General features: G+C 42.5%; 1 protein-coding gene across 2 annotated transcripts; it reads right to left on the minus strand.

Moving 5' to 3' along the window:
• Nucleotides 1-5,399: 5,399 nt before the first annotated feature.
• PAG17 (pregnancy-associated glycoprotein 1) lies at nt 5,400-23,291 on the minus strand. Of its 2 annotated transcripts, XM_025286471.2 has the most exons (9): nt 23,191-23,291; nt 13,148-13,298; nt 12,050-12,167; nt 11,833-11,951; nt 10,447-10,640; nt 9,407-9,523; nt 7,600-7,741; nt 7,414-7,512; nt 5,400-5,697 (listed from the first exon to the last, which is right to left on the minus strand). In XM_025286471.2, the coding sequence occupies exons 1-9, from the start codon at nt 23,289-23,291 to the stop codon at nt 5,548-5,550; spliced, it is 1,191 nt and encodes a 396-aa protein (XP_025142256.1). In that variant the 3' UTR covers nt 5,400-5,547. The 2 variants fall into 2 exon arrangements, with proteins under 2 accessions (XP_025142256.1, XP_025142257.1); XM_025286472.2 differs by lacking the exon at nt 9,407-9,523 and having other exon boundaries at nt 23,191-23,276.
• Between the last annotated feature and the right edge of the window lie 1,345 nt (nt 23,292-24,636).

A 24,636-nucleotide genomic window follows, 5' to 3' on the forward strand; every position in this document is an offset into this window, starting at 1 on the left:
CATTATTTCATGGCTAATACATGGAGTAACAATGAAAGCAGTGACAAACTTTATTTCCCTGGGCTGCAAAATCACTGCAGATAGTGACTGCAGCTGTGAAAAAAAAAAAAAAAAAAAGACACTTGGTCCTTGGAAGAAAAGCTATGAAAAACCTTGACAGCATACTAAAAGGCAGAGACATTACTTTACCAGCAAAGGTCTGTATAGTCAAAGCTATGGTTTTTCCAGAAGTCATGAGTGGATGTGAGAGTGGGACAATAAAGAAAGTTGAGCGCCAAAGAATTTATGCTTTTGAACTGTGGTGTTGGACAAGACTCTTGAGAGTTGCTTGGACTGCAAGGAGATCCTAAGAGTCCATCCTAAAAGAAATCAGTCCTGAATATTCATTGGAAGGACTGATGCTGAAGCTGAACCTCCATTACTTTAGCCAATTGATGGGTAGAACTGACTTATTATAAAAGACCCCGATGCTGGGAAAGATTAAAGGCAGGAGGCAAAGGGGAAAACAGAAGATGAAATTGTTGGGTGGAAACATCAACTTGATGGACATGAGTTTGAGCAAGCTCTGGGAGTTAGTGATGGACAGGGAAGCCTGGCATGCTGCACCCCATGATATAGCATAGAGTTGGACATGACTGAGAGATTGAAGTGAACTGATGTACAGAGGACAGTCAGGGAGCAGGCAGAAGTCTTTAAGGAAGGAGGAAGGAACAATTCCTGGATAGCTGACAATTTTGGGTCAGCAGGCCATTTCAAGCTGGAGAAGCTGTAGAGAAGCAATTCTATGCGAGGCAGAGAGAATGGTAAGAGAAAGGCTGGGCAGCAGTGCTGGGATTTCCCAGAGGACAAGATCCTTGTTCTACTAAACTTTATCAATGCTCAATATTGTTACGTGATTGGAAATATGAGTTTTGTTCTGGAAGTGATAGAGCAATGTTCAATGGAAGGACTAATGACTGGTAATGAAGATGAAGCTCCAACACTTAGGCCAATGATGTGAAGATCCAGCTCATTGGAAGAGACCCTGATGCTGGGAAAGATTGTGGGCAGAAGGAGAGTGAATAAAAGGATGAGATTGTGAGATGGCATCACCTACTCAAAGAACATGCGTTTGAAGAAATTACACGAAATAGTGAAAGACAGGGAAGCCTGTTTTGTTGCCAAACATGTAATCACAAAGAGTCAGACATGACTTAGCAACTGAACAATACCAATGAGGACTCAGAGTCCACTGAAGGCTCTGGTCCTGGTTGGAGTGGAGAAAGACTTGGGTGGAAGGGGAGGCTTCCCATCCTCTGGTGCACGTCCTTGAATCCAAGATTTTGAAACCAAGCGCAAGATTTTGAATGAGTTACCAAATATTGTTTTCTAAAAAAACAAAAAATTCTTTTCTGCAGGAGCGAGAGCTTTGACTGAGTTTGTTCTCTAAATTTTACTGAGGGATGTTGAAGGGATCTGGATTGGGCTGAATCTGCAAAAACGAGGTGACCAGCTGCTGGAGGGCAAGGCTTGTGGTAGACATTCTGCACTAGGTGGAAAATGAATCCATAAAAAGTGCCCCTACTGGACTGTACATGCCAATGTATCACATTGTTTCAGCAGATCACTTCAATGTTGTTTTGGGGCAAGCAAGAGATGCATGATGGGTGGTTTGTTTTTGTCAATTCCTGTAGGTAGTTAGATGACTAAATGTCTAGTTACTTCATTGCATGGTTGGAATCATGCTTGGGAAAGAAAATTAGATTAAGTCCACACATATTTGGTCATTAAATAGCAAGCATAGGAAGGATTCTAAGGCAACTGTAGGTAATTTAAACATGAGGGGCCAAATGGGGACAGTTTCATTTAACAGGCTGAGATTGAACTGTACAGGTTGCCATAGTTGTTGCTATGACAAGTAGCCATAACAGCTACTTCTTGCTACACTGGAGATGTAGGAAACCAAAAAAAGACCAAAAGCCTTACAACTCTCCTTGCAGTGTGATTTCAGGCTAAAAGTAGTTGACAAAGAAAGACTGACTGGTAAGGCTGGGAAGGGAGCAATCTGAGCCAGTAATCATTAGCTTTTGTTGGGGCCCAGAAAACAGAAGCATCAGCTCAGTCAGAGTTCTGGGCCAGGGTTCAGAGATAGATGTCATTTGGCTTGAATCAATATTTAGCCTTGGGGATGGCAGCCATAACCTCTAAACAGATTTCCTTCTCCCCAGGTGACAGAATAATTCATATTTGTTCCAGACTCAGGAACCCAGAAAGCCCTCTCAGGGCCACTTATTCTCACCAGGCACGCATGCATCTAGAGGTGGAATTATCATCATGGTGCCCATTGTCCAGATGAGAAAACCGAGGTTAAGGGACTTGATCAAAGTCAAACACTAAGCACGTGAAAAGCCAAGCACAAACCCAGGGTAACAGTCCTCAAATTGTGTGTTTTTGCTCCACACCCACTGGGAGTGGTGGGTCGTGATCTGGCACCAAACTTAGACAGAAGCAAGCAGTATTCAGGCTTAAATTGAAGTAGTGAGGAAAACCACTAGACCATTCAGATATGACCTAAATCAAATCCTTTATGAATTTATAGAAGAGATGAAAAATAGATTCAAGGGATTAGGTCTGGAAGCCTGAAGAAATATGGATGGAGGCTTGTAACATTGTATGGGAGGTGGTCACCAAAACAATCCACAAGAAAAACAAATGTGAGAAGGAAAAGGGGTTGCCTGAGGAGGCCTTAAAAACAGCTGAGAAAATAAAAGAAGTGAAAGGCAAAGGAGACAGGGAAAGATATACTCAATGGAATGCAGACTTCCAGAGAATAGCAAGGTGATATAAGAAAGTCTTCATAAGTGAACACTGCAAGAATTAGAGGAATATAATAGAATTGTAAAGAGTATAGATTGCCTCAGGAAAATTGGAGCTACCAGAGGAACACTTCATCCAAGGATGGGCACAGTAAAGGACAGAAAAATCAAACACCTAACAGAAGCAGATGAGATTAAGGAGAGGTAGCAAGAACGCACAGAAGAACTGTACAAAAGCAGTCATAAAGACCGAGATAGGGATGATGCTTGGGTCACTCATGTAAAGCCAGATATATTGGAGTATGAAGTCAATGTGGGCCTTACGAAGCATCACTACAAACAATGTTAGGAGAGGTAATGGAATTCCAGCTGAGCTATTTAAACATCCTAAAGAATGAGGCTGTAAAAGTGCTACATTCAACATGTCTTCAAATTTGAAATACTCAGCAGTGGCCACAGTGCTGGAAAAGTTTTCATTCAGTTTTCATCCCAATCAAAAAGAAAGGCAATTCCAAAGAATGTTCCACCTATCATGCAATTGCGCTCATCTCACTTGCTAGCAAGGTAATGACAAAATCCTTCAAGCTAAGCTTCACCACTACTGAGAACTTCCAGATGTGCAAACTGGTTTGAGGAACCAGAGATCAAATTGCCAACATCCATTGGATCATAGAGAAAGCAAGGGAATCCCAGAAAACATTTCCATCTGCTTCACTGACTATGCTAAAGCCTTTCACTGTGTGGGCCACAACAAACTGTGGGAAATTCTTAAGGAAAGGGGAGTACCAGATCACCTTGCCTGTCTCCTGAAAAGTCTGTATGTAGGTCAAAAAGTGGCAGTTAGAATCAGACATAGAACAACTGAAACAATTTAAAACTGGAAAAGAAGCGTGACAAGGTATACATTCTCACTCTGGTTATTTAACTTCTATATAGTATACATCATTCAATATGCTGGACTACATAGTTCCCAAGCTGGAATAAAGATTGCTGGGAAAAGTATCAACATCCACAAATATGAAGATGACATTGCCCTAATGGTAGAAAGCAAAGAAGAACTAAAGAGCCTCTTGATGAGGAGGTGCAAGAACTGTCTTAAAACTCAACATTCAAAAAACTATTCACAAAAAGATATTCAACATTCATGGCATCCTGTCCCACCACATCATCACAAACAGATGAGGGAAAAGTGGAAACAGTGGCAGATTTTATTTTCTTGGGCTCCAAAACCACTATGGACCTTGACTGCAGCCACAAAATTAAAAGACACTTGCTCCTTGGAAGGAAGAAATGCTATAAAAAACCTGGACAGTGTATTAAAAAGGAGAGACTCACTTTGCTACAGAGGTCTGTAGTGTCAAAGCTATGATATTTCCAGTAATAATGTACAAATGTGTGATCTGGAACATAAGAAAGGGTAAATTGAGCTTTTGAACTGTGATGCTTGAGAAGATTCTTGAGAGTCCCTTATAAAACAAGGAGATCAAACCTGTCAATCTGAAAGGAAATCAACCTGTGACCCCTGCTGACTCAGCTGGGGCATCTACTGAGAGTCTCCAAGTGGAAAGAACAGATGCTTCCACTTCAAAAATGCCTAATCATGGCAGCTCCAAGCAAATAGTTTGTAGCTCCACCCCTGGAGGAAGCTCAGAAAGGCTGAAGGCTCTGTGTACCCTGGGTCCCCCGATACATGTGTTGCATTCTCACCAGCAACACTGGAGGCAAGGAAGGGGCATTCTGGGCCCTGGAGGAGGTGGATGGCTCAGGGACCCACTGGGGCCACCACTTACCAAGTAGGACCAGAAAGGATAGAGCAGGCATATGTGACAGAGACCTGGTGACTGGGTGTGGGACAAAAGAGAATCAGCTCTCCATGAAGTACCTCACCTAAACTCCCCTGGAGGAGAAGCCCAGTGATAAGTTCATCTGAGATGGGATGAAGAGAGTCTATTTCATTACCCCTTATAATTCCTCTGAATGAGGAGGTAGTGGAGTTTGTGGGTCATCACAAACTCTTCCATGGCCTAGACCATTCCCAAGCACTATCCTTGGGGCTGCCTCTCCTCAGCTTCAGTCATGTAGTTCTGGAGGAAATTGATAATCATTTATGTAGCTGGGTCAGGGCCAGAGACCATGTAAAGCCAGTCATAAGACCCCATGTCCCTGCCAGGATGACTGATCTAGGGCTGTACATGTGATCTGAGGTTGGTCATTCAGAGAACACCCTTGAAATCTGATGTCTGCAATCTTCTTTCCTTACTAGGCGATGCCTTCAGGATTTAAAACCCTATGGCAGGTAGCTTGGACTACCTCACTTGGTGTAGAAGCCTTAAGGAAGAAAGTTGCCAGGCTAAGACCATCAAAGAAGACCAAAGGGAAAGAGCAAGGGTGAAAGAGAATTGATGACTTCTGATTTCTTGGGTCCAGTCACTGAGATCTTTATATTTGCTCTGATTCTTGTGTCCTGGATTCCCAGAATCATTTCAATGAGTCTCCCTTTTCCTTGAAGCCAGTTGGAGTAGGGCTTCTCTCAATTTTGATTCAGACTTGGTTCTAGATTTTTCACTCCCAGACACAAACAGGGGCAACCATTTGTTTCAGCACCATTAAGATTGAAACCGTTTATTCTTCACTGAGAATAGGGTGTACAGACCACCAAATACAGTTCACTACCATCCTGGGCAGGAGTGCCCTAGTGTGAGTGAGTGTGTGTTAGGAGCGGCCTTACTGATTCCTGAACCACTCCAAGCATTTACACTGCTCGTGCCAGGCCAATCCTGTCATTTCCTCGATCAAAGACCGAGAAATACACCCTCAGAAAGACGTCGCCCAGGATCCAGGTCTCTGTAGATGAACTCACTTTGTTCTCTTGAAACACGGTATAGCAGCGGCCTCTAGAATCCTGGGGGACGCAGAGACACACACCAGTCAGCATGAGCCCTTACCGGTGACTCCCCCCAATATCCAGACCCAGCACAATTCTTTGTTTTATTTCCCTCTTTTGGTAAGTATCAAGGGGTTTTCTCAGCAGCAGAGGATTTGAGAGTTCATCCAAAACCAAAAAGGCCCAAGAAATGAGGTTGCCATGAGGAAGGGTGTGGTGAGTGGAGGACTGGGAGTTGGGGAAATAGAGGTATGAAAAACAACAAAGTCCTACTGTAGAGCATAAGGAACTATATTCAATATTCAGTGATAAACCACATGAAAAAGAATTAAAATATATATAAATATATATATATATATATATATATATATATATAATGTGTAAAACTCAGTCACATTGCTGTGCAGCAGAACTTAACGCAACACTAAAGATTAGCCATACTTCAATATAATTATTTATAAAAGAAAAAGTGTATCCATAGTTCTCCTCACTCCCTGTTTCTTTCCTTCTGACTCCTGCTCCTTGTATTCACTGCAGAGAATGCTGGTTCTCCTCCTGTGTCCCCACAATCTGTACTTTATTTAAAAACTTTATTTTGTATTGGAGTATAGCTGATTAACAATATTCTGAGTTTCAGATGGACAGTAAACAGATTCAACCGTATGTATCTGGGTATCCTGGTCCCAAAGACACCCCTTCCATCCAGGCTGTCATATAACTTAGCAGAGTTCTCTGTGCTACACAGCAACTCGTTGTTGGTTATCCATCTTAAATAGAGCAGTGCCCAAACACGTTCTTTAAGACTTAACTCAGGAACTCTGGGAAGCCTCCTTGGCCCAAACTCACCCTCTTTGGCCACTCCAGGCTTGGATGGGTAACATACTCTGGTTCCCCATCCCCACGGGTCAGTCCGTAGCCCTCATCTCCCTGAGTAAGTCCCCAGTGCCCCAAAGCAGAGCACCTTGGGATGCCATTTGCATGAAATCCAGTGCAGTTTTGCCTAGAACCAAGCAACCCTCCATATGGCTCAATGAGTTTGTGGTTTTAGAATTCCTGAAATTCCCTCTCTTCCTCAAAGCCTTCTTTGAGCCCATCAGCCTGCTCTGAACTCTCGCAGGGAGCTGACATGAAGCCTCCACCCTGCGCCGGGGCTGAGCAGTCACTGTGCACCCTTTATTCACCTTAGTATCCAACCTCCCCACAGAGGGGTCAGGTACCCCAACTCACAAAGGAGGCACATTTGAGCAAGGGGAAGATGTACCTGAGAACTAGGCTGACCATGTAATTTATCATCCAAACCAGAAAAACCTTGAGAAGGGAAGGGAGACTGTTATCTTATGCTGGGACACCACACTGGGACTGTCTCCAGCCATTCTCCTTGTAACATGGCCTACTTCAGGGACTGCTAGAGCTGACTTCCATGTTCATGCACCTAAAGGTTCAGATTGAACTGAAGCTCTTAGAGGACTGTGGACCTTAGTGTTCCCCTCTCCCTGACTCCCACCATGCCAGCATGGTATGGCATCTCCACATCTATTTCTGGAAGATCAATGTCCCATATGGCCCTTTACTCTCAAGTGATTGGTTTTGTGGGAGGCACTGGCCCAGCCACTGGGCTCAGCAGCATCTGCAATGGTGTGACATGGCCTCCAGATGGCGGGCTCATCCCAGCAGTAGCCCAAGGGTTCCTGCAAGCTCCAGTTTGAGAACCAACCCTCAGTATTGTCCCCTCACCTTGAGCACGTAGGCTCGACCTGGCACTGGGTAGTTGATGCCATTGATGGTGAAGATAATAGAAGGCAGGGTATTGACCGCAGAACATGAAACGTAGTGCTGTTAGAGAGAGAGGGAGAGAGGTTGGCCCTGGAGATCCTTGTTGTGTATGGAGACTGGGAGTGACTCTGGGGCATGACTCTTCACCTTGGAATGCCGTGGCCTGGCGCCGATGAGCTTCTGTATCTTATTTACCAGTCTTCTTGGGCCTTCGATTGCTGATGTCCCAGTGTCAACAATGGCCTCGCAGCCGCCAGAACAAGCAATAACCTTTCTTTTCATGGAGATGCTGAAAGACAATGGAAGAAAGCGGGCATCAAGGTCACTCTGAGTCTCCCCAGAGTTGCCCCCTTCCCAACTGTCTCATAAACAACACTTTGTCTCTTGCCCTCTTTTCCTTTGCTCTCGACACAGCATCTTTCTTGATCCTCAAATGCGGTACTTGAATACACCAGGATCTTTTGTACCTTGACACAAGCTGGTCTTCCTTCCTAGAAGACTCCACTCCACTTTGACTAGCAAATTTCTTCTCATCTTATAGCTTAATTGTACTGTTTTTGGGAAGTCTTTCCCCCGGTGTTTATCAGTCTCCTGTCCTGGTCAGTCTCTGTAGACCCTTCTTCATGTCTGCTGCTGCTGCTGCTGCTAACTCACTTCAGTCGTGCCCAACTCTGTGCGACCTCATAGAGGGCAGCCTACCAGGCTCCACCATCCTTGGGATTTTCCAGGAAAGAGTACTGGAGTGGGTTGCCATTTCCTTCTCCTCCTCATGTCCAGCATGTACCAAAGTCACAATTCACTATGTGGGTGAGTCATATCATGTACATCTGCCTTCTTAGATGTGAGGGCGAGTTTTATTCTCCTGGCCTCCTTAAAGTGCCTGGCACACAGTGGATGCCCAATGCTTGTCTGTTCAATGAGTGAATGAAGACTGAGAAAACAATAAGTAACATCCAGAGAGCTGTATCTGGTGGGGAACAAATAACGGGTCGCACACAGAGTGAAGATGGAGAGTCTCTAGGGAAGCAGATTATTGTAGTAGGGGGAGAGAGGGGTTCCTCTGGGAGAGGATGTCTCCCAGCACTGCTCCTACAACCAGCTCAGACCCTGAGACCCTGGCCAGGAAATACATGACTAGCCCACAGAAACTCCAAAGGACAGGTCAGCTTTTGTGAGTGTATCACACAGAATCCTCTCAATTATGCCTCTTGTCCTCAGGTCACTCCTGGATCCCACCTTCCTGATTCTCTGTTATAGCCGCTGCCCCACTGTGTGCCCAAGAATGTGGGGTGTCCTTTTTATTAGTTGCTTTCACGTCTTAAGACTGCAGCCAACCTCTCTCCACTGCTAGGTAGCTGCTCCCTAAGAAGACTAGTTTTCCCCATTTTCTCAGGGCTGTCCCTGTTTTTAAAATGACATTTATCTGTACTGAGAACTTCCTATGTCCTAGGTATCCCTGGACAGTTGGTCATCTTATCATAACTCTGTTCAGGCTGGAGAAATTCTCCCTGATCCTCTGTTCACCACACTGTAGAGTCCTCTAACCATGCTCCCCACCTCAAAGGGCAGTGGGTGCAGCCCTCTCCCAGCTGCACAGACCTCTCTGGACCCTTTTAGGACCCTGGTCAGAGCCTTGCTCAGAAGGCCTGGGGATTATGAACCCATGGGTTGTTTGTATATCTATGTGCTTGTGTGTTTGTTTTTATGTGTGTTTGTATATGTTTCTGTACGTGTTTGTGTGTCTCTAACTAGTTATGCATGTTTTTATGTGTCTCTATGTATGTTTATATGAGTCAGCTTGTGTGGTTCCATGTGTCTGTGTGTCTGTCTATGTCGTTGTGTGTGGTGTATATGTCTGTGTGACTGTGTCTGAGAATGCATTTGAGTGTCTGCCTGTGTCCATGTACAGTAGTGGGAGCATCACTTGGGCTGACCCTCAGAGGGAGAGGCTTACCTGTCCATGTGTACAATCCAGTCACCCGCTTGGATCAATGGTACCCAGTTGAGCACTCCCTCATAGTAGCAGTGGTCTACCCCACCAAACATCACCACACTGCCCTCCCGCTCGTCTCTGTAGAGAGAAGTGATGGGGGCGATCCTTGGAGGACAGTAACAACAGCACCATCTGAGAGCTGTGCTTGTCCACCCATCAAGGCCCTAATAAGGTCCCCATGCACAGATGCAGAAATTCAGTCTAGGAGTATTTGAGATCCAGACTGAGGTCTGTTACTGGCTAGTGAGTGGCACAGAGGAGGTTAGAAGCTGAATCACTTGGCTGGGCTCCACCCACTATGTCTTCTGAAGATGCCCTGGACCCCCAGTGACCTGAGTGCTCAGACACCCTCAGAGGACACGGTGCTGAAGTGTTTTGGCTTTCCCCTTGCCCACCTCATCATTTTTCAGGAAAATCAAGGCCTGGGAGTTCTAAGCGTGTTGGTTCAGTTCACCCAGAGTTGGCTCCACTGGCCTGTGACCTCTACTGTCCACAGGGCCCCACACTCAGAAGGGACCTGACCTCTGCTCTCCCTCTCTTGAAATGCCTAATATTTCTTGAATAAGGGACCCAAACATTTCTGTTCCACACTTTCATTTCTCATTGGCTCCACAAATTGGGTGGCTGGTCCTGGGCTTCCAGTGAAATGCTAATGAGGAAGGAAAGATATCCACCATCCTTCTCCTTCCTTCCTGATCAAATTCATAAGCAAGTCCTAATGCCTTTCCTTCAACTTGTTTCCTATTGCCTTCCATTAGCCTTCCTCCTCACTCACCCCCCTAGACCATGTTACTGGTCTTGAGCCCAGGAGTAGGGCTGTGTTCCAATAAAATTTTATTTATAAAAGCCAGTGGTGAAGCAAGGTTGTGCCCTGGGGCCATAGTTATCCTGGGGTAGATTATCTCTCAGGATACTTCTTTATCAAGTGTTCTATAATTTTCTTGCAACAGAAAGCATCTTACAGCTAATTTGGAGAAAGGGATTGTCCATCTCAGACTTACTTGCTCAAGTAGAAGGCAAAAACAGGCTCAGAAATGGCACCTTGATTCTTCAGCTTGTCAAAGATGGGGATGGCTCCAGACCAGGATATGTTGGGATAGTTCAAGCCCAAGATGCCATCATAAGCTCTGCCCTCAAACCCATATTCCTCCACACTTAGACCAAATGGCTGGTCAGTACTTACAAGGTCCCCAATCTGTGGGAAAGAAGAGTGTTCCCACTTACAGATACATGAAGTGGGGCCAGGACTGGGCTGGGGTGCATTGCCATTAGATCCTCAGAGAAGAATTGAGGCTGGGTTCTGTCTTTGGTGGCCCACAGAGGGTTAGACCTAGCTGGGACAGGAATTGGGGTTCCATTTGAGAGGCTGTGAATTTTAAAACATCTGCTCCTCTGAAAAACACCACCTGAGTGAGTCAAATTGCCCTCGTGGCTTCTGTCCAGGTGGGGCAACCAAGAGTCAGGCCAGGTCCCATTGGTGACACCTTATGGACAAAACAGTCGAGAGCAAGGTAGCCTTCTCTTTGGCATCACTGTGACCTAATTGACAGGAATGGAGTGCATTCTCTGTAATGTACTGTGGATTCTGCATCTGTCCAGGAAGACAGAAGCCGAAAACACAGTCTTGCTTGCAGGGATCTATGAAACTACTGCCTGGGAAATTCACTTTTTGGGATGTATATGTATTTGTGTGAGTGTGTATGAGAGATAAAGAGAGAGGGGAACTACTCAAGTATTTTGGGGGAGGCAGGCCATAGGTTTATTAGACTCTCAAGGGTCCTCTAGAGTGAGAATTCATTTATCAGGCCCCTTGACTTCTCAGAGCCTCAGTTTCCCACTCTGGATTCCTGAAGCCCTTGATTGCCGCCAGGGTACCCAGATCAGTTTTATCCTGTCCCCAAACACCCCAAAGCAACTTCAGTCCTGAAAAGCCAGCCTAACTCCACATTTTATCACATGTGTACCCTCAGCAAGGCCCTTGCTGTCTGCACCGCAGTTTCTTCATATGTCTCATGAGCTAATCAGAGTAACTGCTGTGGGGGGTTGTTGCAGGATTAAACAAGTTATCACCTGAAAGTGCCTGGAACAGTCTGTGAATATGAAAGTGGGTGCTTTTATCCCTTCTTCTCACTCCCAGCAAAATGAAACTTGAACTGCTCATGGGCAGAGGAGCTGCAAGTCCACACCTCAAGCCACTGTGGGTTAGCTAATTTGTTTGTTCATGTGTCACCACGGGCACTGCCTCCCAAGAGACAGGATCCTGTGGATAAGGTGGCCAATATCTATGAGAGTTAAGCTAGGAAGGGTCCTGCCGGATGGTCCTGCATGTTTTGCAAGCCGTGGTCACTCCATAGCCAGTCTTGACTCAGCATTTGTTACACCGTTACCCGAACTGTGTCATGAACAACAACTCCTTTCATTCTCCCAGATCCATAGGTGATCCTGAAGGTCTTATTGGTAGGCCGGAAGGTGGAAGACTGAAGATGTATGAACCTAACGTGTGTAGCTGCAGACACAAAAGATGAGTGTCATCAGGTGCCAAGGGTGGAAACAGGGTGGCAGGGAAAGTGAAGGATGATCTGGGTACAGGGTGTCTGTACTCACAACAGGCTGGACTAGTGCAAAAGTCAGAAGGCACCCAAAAGTCAGATGAGCCTGTGTCAAAGACAACCTGGAATTCCTGAGGGGGTGTTCCAATGGTGATGTTACCCACGTACATCAACTACAGGGAGAAGGAGGGAGCAGGTTAGTGCAGAACTGGCTACCCTCTATTCCCACACTGGTGCCTCCCTCTGGGTGTCACATATCTCTTGAGATCACTTTTTAACCACCGTGCAGCTCACAGGCTTTGGTCACAGACGTATGTGAATTTGATATATTTTTCCTGTGCTATACTGTATGCAGGATATTGACTCTATGACTATGCGTTGAAGTGGTACCTCCTGCATGGGAAGCCCAGAGGCATAACCTTGGGCTTCCAGGACTGCTGGACACCAGGGAATCCTGGTGCCTTCATTTGAGAAGCTCTGTAGTCTCTTCAAACACAGCTTTGGCACCCACTTCTCCAGGAGGTCGTTCTTGATCAACCCCAGCCACTCCCTCTAAACTCAGACCACATCCAATCACAGCACACAGTTGACCCTTTCATTTGACATGTATTTACTCTTTGCCTATCTCTCAGGCTGGCATGGGCATTTTTGAAGGCATCTTGAAGACAAAATAAGCCCTTTTTCTAATCTAAAAACAGGAACCACAGTGATTCTTAGGGCCATATTCAGAATACAGGTTCAGTAACTTTTTACTGCTGTCGTTCTTGCACCTGCAGAAACTGAATTCCTCTACCTGGGGATTCACAATTGCTTTGCAGTTGGTTCTACCTTTTGATCAGTGATGGTTTACTCTTCATCTATAACTGAGTGGCTCACTTAGTTCAGAAGAAACAATCGCCCTCAAACTAATGACACATCTTTGACACACAAATGGATGTTTACCAGCAACCTGGTAATTGCCGGGCCCAGTCACAAAGACCGACAGTTGAGGATGAGAGTGCCTTCTCCTCTGTGTGGGATCCCTGTTTTCCGGTGTTTCTGCCTCCTGCAGGAACCCAGCCCCAACATCCCACCTGGCACCTCCAGATGAGCCCCAGTGCTAGGCTAGAGCACCAGAGGGCGCTGTAGAGCACCATCCTCCCAAAATACTCACATCCATGATGTTTCTCAGTGGGAGAGTAGTTAGATTTGAGCCACGAAAAGAAATCTGGGACAGTCTGTAAGCATGCTCCTTCAGGAAATTGTTCAGCATGTTTTTTCCACTGACGGTATTTCTCATGGTCTTCACTCTCCTTAGAGGTATTCTTTCACCAAGAATTCGACAAAGAAAACAAAGAAGATACTACAATTAGCTGTCAGTGTTAATGTATAACTGTCATTGTAATGGCCCTGTGTATTTTCTAATCATTTTATGAGGCACATTATTATCAGAATTTTATGTATATACCATGGCAAAGACATAGATTTGAATTCAGGTTCTGTTCTGCAGTCTTGGGTAAGACATATGACCATGTGTGTCTCAGTCTTCCCTCTGGTAAAATGGTGGAATGTAACAATACAAACCCTCCAAATAGAATATCTTGGGGATAAGTGAAGTGATGGATATAAGGTATCTGATAAATAGGAAGTCTCAACAATGACAGCCATTAACATTGCTGTTGCCATCCCACACATTCTTCTCATAGAACCTCAGGGAAGGAGGTAGAAGGGGAACTCTTAGTCTCTTTTACAAGGGAGCAATTTGAAATGAAAGAGGTTTCTGAGTTGGCTGTGGTCACATTGCTTGTCTGATAGAAAACTGTAAAACAGTGTATCTTTCTCCAAGTTGAAAGAGAAGAGAGAGTTGAAAAAAGAATGCAAGATATAAGGAACAAGTAAGGGACATTCAGAGGCTTAAGAAGGAAGGACAAGTCAAATGAAAAATTAAAAGCAAACAACAGGAGAGGAGCCAAGATGGTGGAGGAGGACGGGGAGAACGCTTTCTCCCCCACAAATTCATCAAAAGAGCATTTAAACGTCGAGTAAATTCCACAAAACAACTTCTGAATGCCAGCAGAGGACATCAGGCACCCAGAAAAGCAGCCCAACTCTTCGAAAGGAGGTAGGAAAAAATATAAAAGACAAAAAACAAGAGACAAAAGAGGGAGGGATGGAGTTCCGTCCCGGGAAGGGAGTCTTAAAAAGAGAGAAGTTTCCAAACACCAGGAAACCTTCTCACTGCCGAATCTGTGCCTAGATTTGGAAGCACAGAGGGCAACATAAAAGGGAGGGAAAAATAAATAAATAAATAAACAATTAAAAATCGCAGATTGTGAGCCCTACGGTAACTCCCCCAGCGGAGAAGCAGCGCAGACGCCTGCACACGGCATTAGCAAGCGGGGGCTGGGCAGGGAAGTGCGGCGCGGGCTGTGTCCCTTAGAGTAAGAATCGGGCCAAATGTCCTGAGCGCTATCTGAGCGAATATTTGGGCTAGCAAATCAGACTGTGGGATATCTACCACGCGAAAAGCCAGCCCTAACCTAAGACACCGCCAGGCCCGTGCACAGAACAAAGGACTGAACAGAGATAGCCGGCTGCAGACCTTCCCCCTCTGGTGACAGGCAGCCAGAGCCGGAAGGGGGCAATCGCAGCCCAAGAGAGACACTATCTATAAAACTGTAAGCAGGCTTCTTTGCTAACTAAAACTTCTTGGGGGTCTGGACGGTCAACATCTGCCTGAGAAGGTGCGCCGGTTTTACACCCAGATAACCGAGTGGCGGGGAGGCGATAAGTCGCAGCATTGGCACCCGCCAAACACATCACCTGAGCTGCTCGGATCTGGGAAGAGCACAAAACGCAGGCCCAACCGAGTCTGCGCCTCTGAGGACTACCAGAGTGCCTGAACCTGAGCGGCTTGGACCTGGGACCTCAGCCCAGGGCCGGCCTCTGAATGTTCCCGGCGGAACAACCTAGAGCCCGAGCAGTGTGGGCAGGGAGGCTACACGCGCCGTGAGCGGGGGCAGACCCAGTGTGGCTGAGGCACTGCGAGTGCACGCCAGTGTTATCTGTTTGCAGCATCCCTCCCTCCCTCCCCACAGCGCGGATGAACAAGCGAGCCTAAATTAAAAAAAAAAAAAAAAAATAGTGTCCTCCACCGTCCCCTTTGTGTCGGGGCGGGAACCAGACACTGAAGAGACCAGCAAACAGAAGAAGCTATAACAGAGGGAAACGCCTTGGAAGCTACAGGCCATAGATTAAAACCCTGTGGTTACTACGGACTACATAGGAAGGGGCCTATAGATCTTGAGAAATATAAGTCGGACTAAGGAACTAGCCAAAAATGAACTGAACCCACAATACTCACAACAAAACCAGAGAAAGACCTAGATATATTTTTACTATTTTTACGATCAATCTTTCTTTCTTTTTTTTTTTAATTTAAAAAAAAAAAATTTTAAGTCCTCTATTGTCCTTTAATTTTCACTTTTATAGCTATTACTTTGCAAAAAAAAAAAAAGACCCTATTTTTTTCTTCTTCTTCAGCAAACTTCATATATATATTTTGTAATTTTTTGACCGTGTTTTTTTTTTTTTCCTTCTTTTTTTAACATTGTATTTTTGAAATTCCAAACTCTACTCTAGATTTTTAATTTTAGCCTTTTGGTATATGTTATCAATTTTGTACCTATAGTTTTTTTCATAATTTCTGTGACTTTTTTTTTTCCTCTGTTTCTTTCTCTTCTTCTTTTATATAACATCGTATATCTGCAATTCCAAACTCTACTCAAGATTTTTAATTTAGGCTTTTTGGTATTTGATATGAATTTTGTACCTGTGTTTTCTTTATAATTTTTGCGACATTGTTTTTGTTGGTTTGTTTGTTTTCTCTCTTTATTTTTCTTCTTCTTCTTTTTTTTTAACATTGTACTTTTGAAATTCCAAACTCTACTCTAGATTTTTAATTTTAGCCTTTTGGTATATGTTATCAATTTTGTACCTATAGTTTTTTTTTATAATTTCTGTGATTTTTTTTCTTTTTTTCCCCCTGTTTCTTTCTCTTCTTCTTTTATATAACATCATATATCTGCAATTCCAAACTCTACTCAAGATTTTTAATTTATGCTTTTTGGTATTTGATATCAATTTTGTACCTGTATTTTCTTTATAATTTTTGTGACATTGTTTTTGTTGGTTTGTTTGTTTTCTCTCTTTATTTTTCTTCTTCTTCTTTTTTTTTTTAACATTGTATTTTTGAAATTCCAAACTCTACTCTAGATTTTTAATTTTTGCTTTTTGGTATTAGTTATCAATTTTGTACCTGTAGTTTCTTTATAATTTTCGCAACCTTGTTTGTTTTTCTTTGTTCGTTTTTTCTCTCTTTCTTTTCCTTCTTCTTTTCATTAACATCGCATTTTTGAAATTCCAAACTCTACTCTAGATTTTTAATTTTTGCTTTTATGTATTTGTTACCAATTTCGTACCTTTAAGAACCCAATCTTCAGGACCCATTTTTCACTAGGGTACGAGATTACTGGCTTGACTGCTCTCTCTCCCTTTGGACTCTCCATTTTCTCCACCAGGTCACCTGTATCTCCTCCCTAACCCCTCTCTACTCTACCCAACTCTGTGAATTTCTGTGTGTTCCAGACGGTGGAGAACACTGAGGGAACTGATTACTGGCTGGATCTGTCTCCCTCCTTTTCATTTCCCCCTTTTATCCTTCTGGCCACCTCTGTCTCCTGCCTCCTTCTTCTCTTCTCTGTATAACTCCATGAACATCTCTGAGCGGTCCAGTTGTGGAGTGCACATAAGGAAGTGACTACTGGCTAGCCCACTCTCTCCACTATTGATTCCACCTCATCTCATTTGGGTCACCTCTAACTCCCTCCTCCCTCTTCTCTTCTCCATGTAACGCTGTGAGCCTCTCTGAGTGACCCTCACAGTAGAGAAACTTTTCATCTTTAACGTAGATGTTTATCAATGGTGCTGTATAGAAGGAGAAGTTTTGAAACTACTGTAAAAATAAGACCAATAACTGGAAGTAGGAGGCTTAAGTCCAAACCCTGACTCCAGGGAACTCCTGACTCCAAGGAACATTAATTGACAGGAGCTCATCAAACGCCTCCATACCGACACTGAAACCAAGCACCACACAAGGGCCAACAAGTTCCAGGGCAAGACATACCAAGCAAATTCTCCAGCAACAAAGGAACACAGCCCTGAGCTTCAAGATACAGGCTGCCCAAAGTCACCCCAAAACCATAGACATCTCATAACTCATTACTGGACATTTCATTACACGCCAGAGAGAATAAATACAGCTCCATCCACCAGAACATCGACACAAGCTTCCCTAACCAGGAAACCTTGACAAGCCACCTGTACAAACCCACACACAGCGAGGAAACGCCACAATAAAGAGAACTCCACAAACTGCCAGAATACAGAAAGGACACCCCAAACTCAGCAATTTAAACAAGATGAAGAGACAGAGGAATAGCCAGCAGATAAAGGAACAGGATAAATGCCCACCAAACCAAACAAAAGAGGAAGAGATAGGGAATCTACCTGATAAAGAATTCCGAATAATGATAGTGAAATTGATCCAAAATCTTGAAATTAAAATGGAATCACAGATAAATAGCCTGGAGGCAAGGATTGAGAAGATGCCAGAAAGGTTTAACAAGGACTTAGAAGAAATAAAAAAGAGTCAATATATAATGAATAATGCAATAAGTGAAATTAAAAACACTCTGGAGGCAACAAATAGTAGAATAACAGAGGCAGAAGATAGGATTAGTGAATTAGAAGATAGAATGGTAGAAATAAATGAATCAGAGAGGACAAAAGAAAAACGAATTAAAAGAAATGAGGACAATCTCAGAGACCTCCAGGACAATATTAAACGCTACAACATTCGAATCATAGGGGTCCCAGAATAAGAAGACAAAAAGAAAGACCATGAGAAAATACTTGAGGAGATAATAGTTGAAAACTTCCCTAAAATGGGGAAGGAAATAGTCACCCAAGTCCAAGAAACCCAGAGAGTCCCAAACAGGATAAACCCAAGGCAAAACACCCCAAGACACATATTAATCATATTAACAAAGATCAAACACAAAGAACAAATATTAAAAGCAGCAAGGGAAAAACAACAAATAACACACAAGGGAATACCCATAAGGATAACAGCTGATCTTTCAATAGAAACTCTTCAAGCCAGAAGGGAATGGCAAGACATACTTAAAGTGATGAAAGAAAATAACCTACAGCCCAGATTTTTGTACCCAGCAAGGATCTCATTCAAGTATGAAGGAGAAATCAAAAGCTTTTCAGACAAGCAAAAGCTGAGAGAATTCTGCACCACCAAACCAGCTCTCCAACAAATACTAAAGGATATTCTCTAGACAGGAAACACAAAAACGGTGTATAAATTCGAACCCAAAACAATAAAGTAAATGGCAACGGGGTCATACTTATCAGTTATTACCTTAAATGTAAATGGGTTGAATGCCCCAACCAAAAGACAAAGACTGGCTGAATGGATACAAAAACAAGACCCTTACATATGTTGTCTACAAGAGACCCACCTCAAAACAGGGGACACATACAGACTGAAAGTGAAGGGCTGGAAAAAGATTTTCCATGCGAATAGGGACCAAAAGAAAGCAGGTGTAGCAATACTCATATAAGATAAAATAGACTTTAAAACAAAGTCTGTGAAAAGAGACAAAGATGGTCACTACATAATGATCAAAGGATCAATCCAAGAAGAAGATATAACAATTATAAATATATATGCACCCAACACGGGAGCACCGCAGTATGTAAGACAAATGCTAACAAGTATGAAAGAAGAAATTAACAATAACACAATAATAGTGGGAGACTTTAATACCCCACTCACACCTATGGATAGATCAACTAAACAGAAAATTAACAAGGAAACACAAACTTTAAATGATACAATAGACCAGTTAGACCTAATTTATATCTATAGAACATTTCATCCCAAAACAATGAATTTTACCTTCTCAAGCGCACATGGAACCTTCTCCAGGATAGATCACATCCTGGGCCATAAAGCTAGCCTTGGTAAATTCAAAAAAATAGAAATCATTCCAAGCATCTTTTCTGACCACAATGCAGTAAAATTAGATCTCAATTACAGGAGAAAAACTATTAAAAAATCCAACATATGGAGGCTGAACAACACGCTGCTGAATAACCAACAAATCACAGAAGAAATCAAAAAAGAAATCAAAATTTGCATAGAAACGAATGAAAATGAAAACACAACAACCCAAAACCTGTGGGACACGATAAAAGCAGTCCTAAGGGGAAAGTTCATAGCAATACAGGCACACCTCAAGAAACAAGAAAAAGTCAAATAAATAACCTAACTCTACATCTAAAGCAATTAGAAAAGGAAGAAATGGAGAACCCCAGGGTTAGTAGAAGGAAAGAAATCTTAAAAATTAGAGCAGAAATAAATGCAAAAGAAACAAAAGAGACCATAGCAAAAATCAACAAAACCAAAAGCTGGTTCTTTGAAAGGATAAATAAAATTGACAAACCATTAGCCAGACTCATCAAGAAACAAAGGGAGAAAAATCAAATCAATAAAATTAGAAATGAAAATGGAGAGATCACAACAGACAACACAGAAATACAAAGGATCATAAGAGACTACTATCAACAATTATATGCCAATAAAATGGACAACGAGGAAGAAATGGACAAATTCTTAGAAAAGTACAACTTTCCAAAACTCAACCAGGAAGAAATAGAAAATTTTAACAGACCCATCACAAGCACGGAAATTGAAACTGTAATCAAAAATCTTCCAGCAAACAAAAGCCCAGGTCCAGATGGCTTCACAGCTGAATTCTACCAAAAATTTAGAGAAGAGCTAACACCTATCCTGCTCAAACTCTTCCAGAAAATTGCAGAGGATGGTAAACTTCCAAACTCATTCTATGAGGCCACCATCACCCTAATAACAAAACCTGACAAAGATCCCACAAAAAAAAAAAAAAAAGAAAGAAAACTACAGGCCAATATCACTGATGAACATAGATGCAAAAATCCTTAACAAAGTTTTAGCAATCAGAATCCAACAACACATTAAAAAGATCATACACCATGACCAAGTGGGCTTTATCCCAGGGATGCAAGGATTCTTCAACATCCGCAAATCAATCAATGTAATACACCACATTAACAAATTGAAAAACAAAAACCATATGATTATCTCAATAGATGCAGAGAAAGCCTTTGACAAAATTCAACATCCATTTATGATAAAAACTCTCCAGAAAGCAGGAATAGAAGGAACATACCTCAACATAATAAAAGCTATATATGACAAACCCACAGCAAACATTATCCTCAATGGTGAAAAATTGAAAGCATTTCCTCTAAAGTCAGGAACGAGACAAGGGTGCCCACTTTCACCATTACTATTCAACATAGTTTTGGAAGTTTTGGCCACAGCAATCAGAACAGAAAAAGAAATAAAAGGAATCCAAATTGGAAAAGAAGAAGTAAAGCTCTCACTGTTTGCAGATGACATGATCCTCTACATAGAAAACCCTAAAGACTCCACCAGAAAATTACTAGAACTAATCAATGACTATAGTAAAGTTGCAGGATATAAAATCAACACACAGAAATCCCTTGCATTCCTATACACTAATAATGAGAAAACAGAATGAGAAATTAAGGAAACAATTCCATTCACCATTGCAACGGAAAGAATAAAATACTTAGGAATATATCTACCTAAAGAAACTAAAGACCTATATATAGAAAACTATAAAACACTGGTGAAAGAAATCAAAGAGGACACTAACAGATGGAGAAATATACCATGTTCATGGATTGGAAGAATCAATATAGTGAAAATGAGCATACTACCCAAAGCAATCTATAGATTCAATGCAATCCCTATCAAGCTACCAACAGCATTCTTCACAGAGCTAGAACAAATAATTTCACAGTTTGTATGGAAATACAAAAAACCTCGAATAGCCAAAGCGATCTTGAGAAAGAAGAATGGAACTGGAGGAATCAACCTACCTGACTTCAGGCTCTACTACAAAGCCACAGTTATCAAGACAGTATGGTACTGGCACAAAGACAGAAATATAGATCAATGGAACAAAATAGAAAGCCCAGAGATAAATCCACACACATATGGACACGTTATCTTTGACAAAGGAGGCAAGAATATACAATGGATTAAAGACAATCTCTTTAACAAGTGGTGCTGGGAAATCTGGTCAACCACTTGTAAAAAAATGAAACTAGAACACTTTCTAACACCATACACAAAAATAAACTCAAAATGGATTAAAGATCTAAACATAAGACCAGAAACTATAAAACTCCTAGAGGAGAACATAGGCAAAACACTCTCTGACATACATCACAGCAGGATCCTCTATGACCCACCTCCCAGAATATTGGAAATAAAAGCAAAAATAAACAAATGGGACCTAATTAACCTTAAAAGCTTCTGCACATCAAAGGAAACTATTAGCAAGGTGAAAAGACAGCCTTCAGAATGGGAGAAGATAATAGCAAATGAAGCAACTGACAAACAACTAATCTCGAGAATATACAAGCAACTCCTACAGCTCAACTCCAGAAAAATCAATGACCCAATCAAAAAATGGGCCAAAGAACTAAAGAGACATTTCTCCAAAGAAGACATACAGATGGCTAACAAACACATGAAAAGATGCTCAACATCACTCGTTATCAGAGAAATGCAAATCAAAACCACTATGAGGTACCATTTCACACCAGTCAGAATGGCTGCGATCCAAAAGTCTACAAGTAATAAATGCTGGAGAAGGTGTGGAGAAAAGGGAACCCTCTTACACTGTTGGTGGGAATGCAAACTAGTACAGCCACTCTGGAGAACAGTGTGGAGATTCCTTAAAAAACTGGAAATAGACCTGCCTTATGATCCAGCAATCCCACTGCTGGGCATACACACTGAGGAAACCAGAAGGGAAAGAGACACGTGTACCCCAATGTTCATCGCAGCACTGTTTATAATAGCCAGGACATGGAAGCAACCTAGATGTCCATCAGCAGATGAATGAATAAGAAAGCTGTGGTACATATACATAATGGAGTATTATTCAGCCATTAAAAAGAATACATTTGAATCAGTTCTAATGAGGTGGATGAAACTGGAGCCTATTATACAGAGTGAAGTAAGCCAGAAAGAAAAACACCAATACAGTATACTAACGCATATATATGGAATTTAGAAAGATGGTAACAATAACCCTGTGTACGAGACAGCAAAAGAGACACTGATGTATAGAACAGTCTTATGGACTCTGTGAGAGAGGGAGAGGGTGGGAAGATTTGAGAGAATGGCATTGAAACATGTAAAATATCATGTATGAAACGAGTTGCCAGTCCAGGTTCGATGCACGATACTGGATGCTTGGGGCTGGTGCACTGGGATGACCTAGAGGGATGGAATGGGGAGGGAGGAGGGAGGAGGGTTCAGGATGGGGAATACATGTATACCTGTGGCGGATTCATTTTGATATTTGGCAAAACTAATACAGTTATGTAAAGTTTAAAAATAAAATAAAATTAAAATGTAATGCCTCTGGAAAAAAAAAAAAGAAAGAAATACATTGGCTTAACCACTGAAATTTTGAAATTGTTCTTTTGTGGAATCTTGCCGTTACTTACCTTTGTTAATAAAACATAAGCAATCAACACAAAAAAAAAAAAAAGCAAACAACACAAAGAGAAATACACTCCAAGTGACTTCCAAAGAGATGGAGAGATAAATGACAGTGATATAGAGATGCAGACATAGGCATATACACACTTAAGTAGACAGGAAAAAAAGAGGACATGTTGAACAAAACGTAGAAAAGTGCTATTCCACAGGACCACATCGACATCTGCATAGACTGTGCCCTGAACTGTTGCAAGGAGTTTCATTTTCAATAGGTCATGACATGACTGGACCCCAAGATTTGTGCAACCCAAATCTACACCAAGACCTTGGGATACACAGTACCTATAGCAAGTTACTTATCAATAAGTAAGAGTTGAACTTTAAGACTCTTAGGGAAATATTCCATTCCCTTCTAAACCTGATGGGTGGAAGAATGATCAGATGAAAAGAAAAATGCAAGAAAGGAATATGATGTGGCTTACAGTCCCCATACTTACTTGACTATGCACTCTGAGAAGGCCACCAGCCCGAGGAGCACAAGCCACCTCATGTTTATTTCCTGGCACCAAGTACTCAGGGAAGTTTGGATTCTTAGCATGTAGTGGTGACCAGGAGCCCCTAGCTATATATGCTCTGACCTACCCTAATTTTTCCCTTTAGGCCACTGAAGGATCTGAAAAAAACACAAAGGTCTCGATAAAATCTTTACCTTCATCAGTGTCCTTGGCGAGTGGCCTTTGAAACTTATCAGAATACAAAGAATTGAACTGTAATCTCTTCTTTGAAGCTTGGCTGGAAAATCAAACTGACCAACATGAACATCTAAAAAGATGGAGAACCTTGCCTACTTGGAGAAAAAAAGGCTAAGAACATCATGAAAAATGGATACTAGGGGCCATGCTCGACACTTGTATTTTAATGTCATCTTGCTAGCCACTTCATGACATATGCATTCCTGTTTTTTCGTTGGAGAGGAGATTGCTAGGAGGATAAGCTGTCAAATGGCAAAGTGAAGTCTTCAGGGACAGCCCAGGGACATAGAACTGGCTGTAGGTGGTGGGTCTAATGGCAGACATCAGGGGCACCTATGATGCCAGGCTGCATCAAATATTTAGGGCAGAGCAGTACTTCAATTGCATGGTTTCAGTATTGGAAGAAATGTCATATGCATCCACAAGATATTTTATACCATCCAGCAACTGTACAAGGAGGAATTGTGTGCTAGGTTCTGGGTTAAAGGCTTCAAAGTCAGAGTTGATCAAGTCAAAAGTAGTTTTTATCTTAAGAGAGCTAGAAGTCTAGTTCTCACAAACTCATGGCCCCAGGAGGCAGGAGATATGATACTAAGACTAGGTGACCGTGTTGGACCCTCAGCAGCACAGACCTTAACACTGAGAGCAGCCTTTCCTCCACTTCACTCATGCTGGAAAGCAGGCCAATTGGCCATGTTTTCAAGAGAATCAAGAGTTTGGATATTTATGTACAATCTACTGATTTTAATGTTAGTAAATAATTTTCCTTCCCCAAAAAAACAGTGGGAACGAAATCTCCGCAGCAATGTGCTGGAATTAGCCTTCAGTCTCTGAAGGTTTTTGTTTCTGGCTTAGAGTTGGGAGTGCAGTGGGGACAGAGAGGAATTTAATTCATGTTGGTTGATTTTAAAAGAGACTGAATACATAGTAAACATGCTGACTCATTTGAAAAGACCCTGATATTAGGAAAGATTGAAGCCATGAGGAGAAGTGGAAGACAGAGGATGAGATGGTTGGATGGCATCACCAAGTCGATGGACATGAGCTTGAGAAAGCTCCGGGAGTTGGTGATAGATAGGGAAGCCTGGCATGCTGCAGTCTATGGCACTGCAAAGAGACCGACACAACTAAAGGACTGGACTGAATTGAACAAATTGAGAACAAAGACTAATAAATCTAATTGCATCAAGT

Source organism: Bubalus bubalis, chromosome 5, assembly GCF_019923935.1.
Source record: "Bubalus bubalis isolate 160015118507 breed Murrah chromosome 5, NDDB_SH_1, whole genome shotgun sequence".
Lineage (NCBI taxonomy): Eukaryota > Metazoa > Chordata > Mammalia > Artiodactyla > Bovidae > Bubalus > Bubalus bubalis.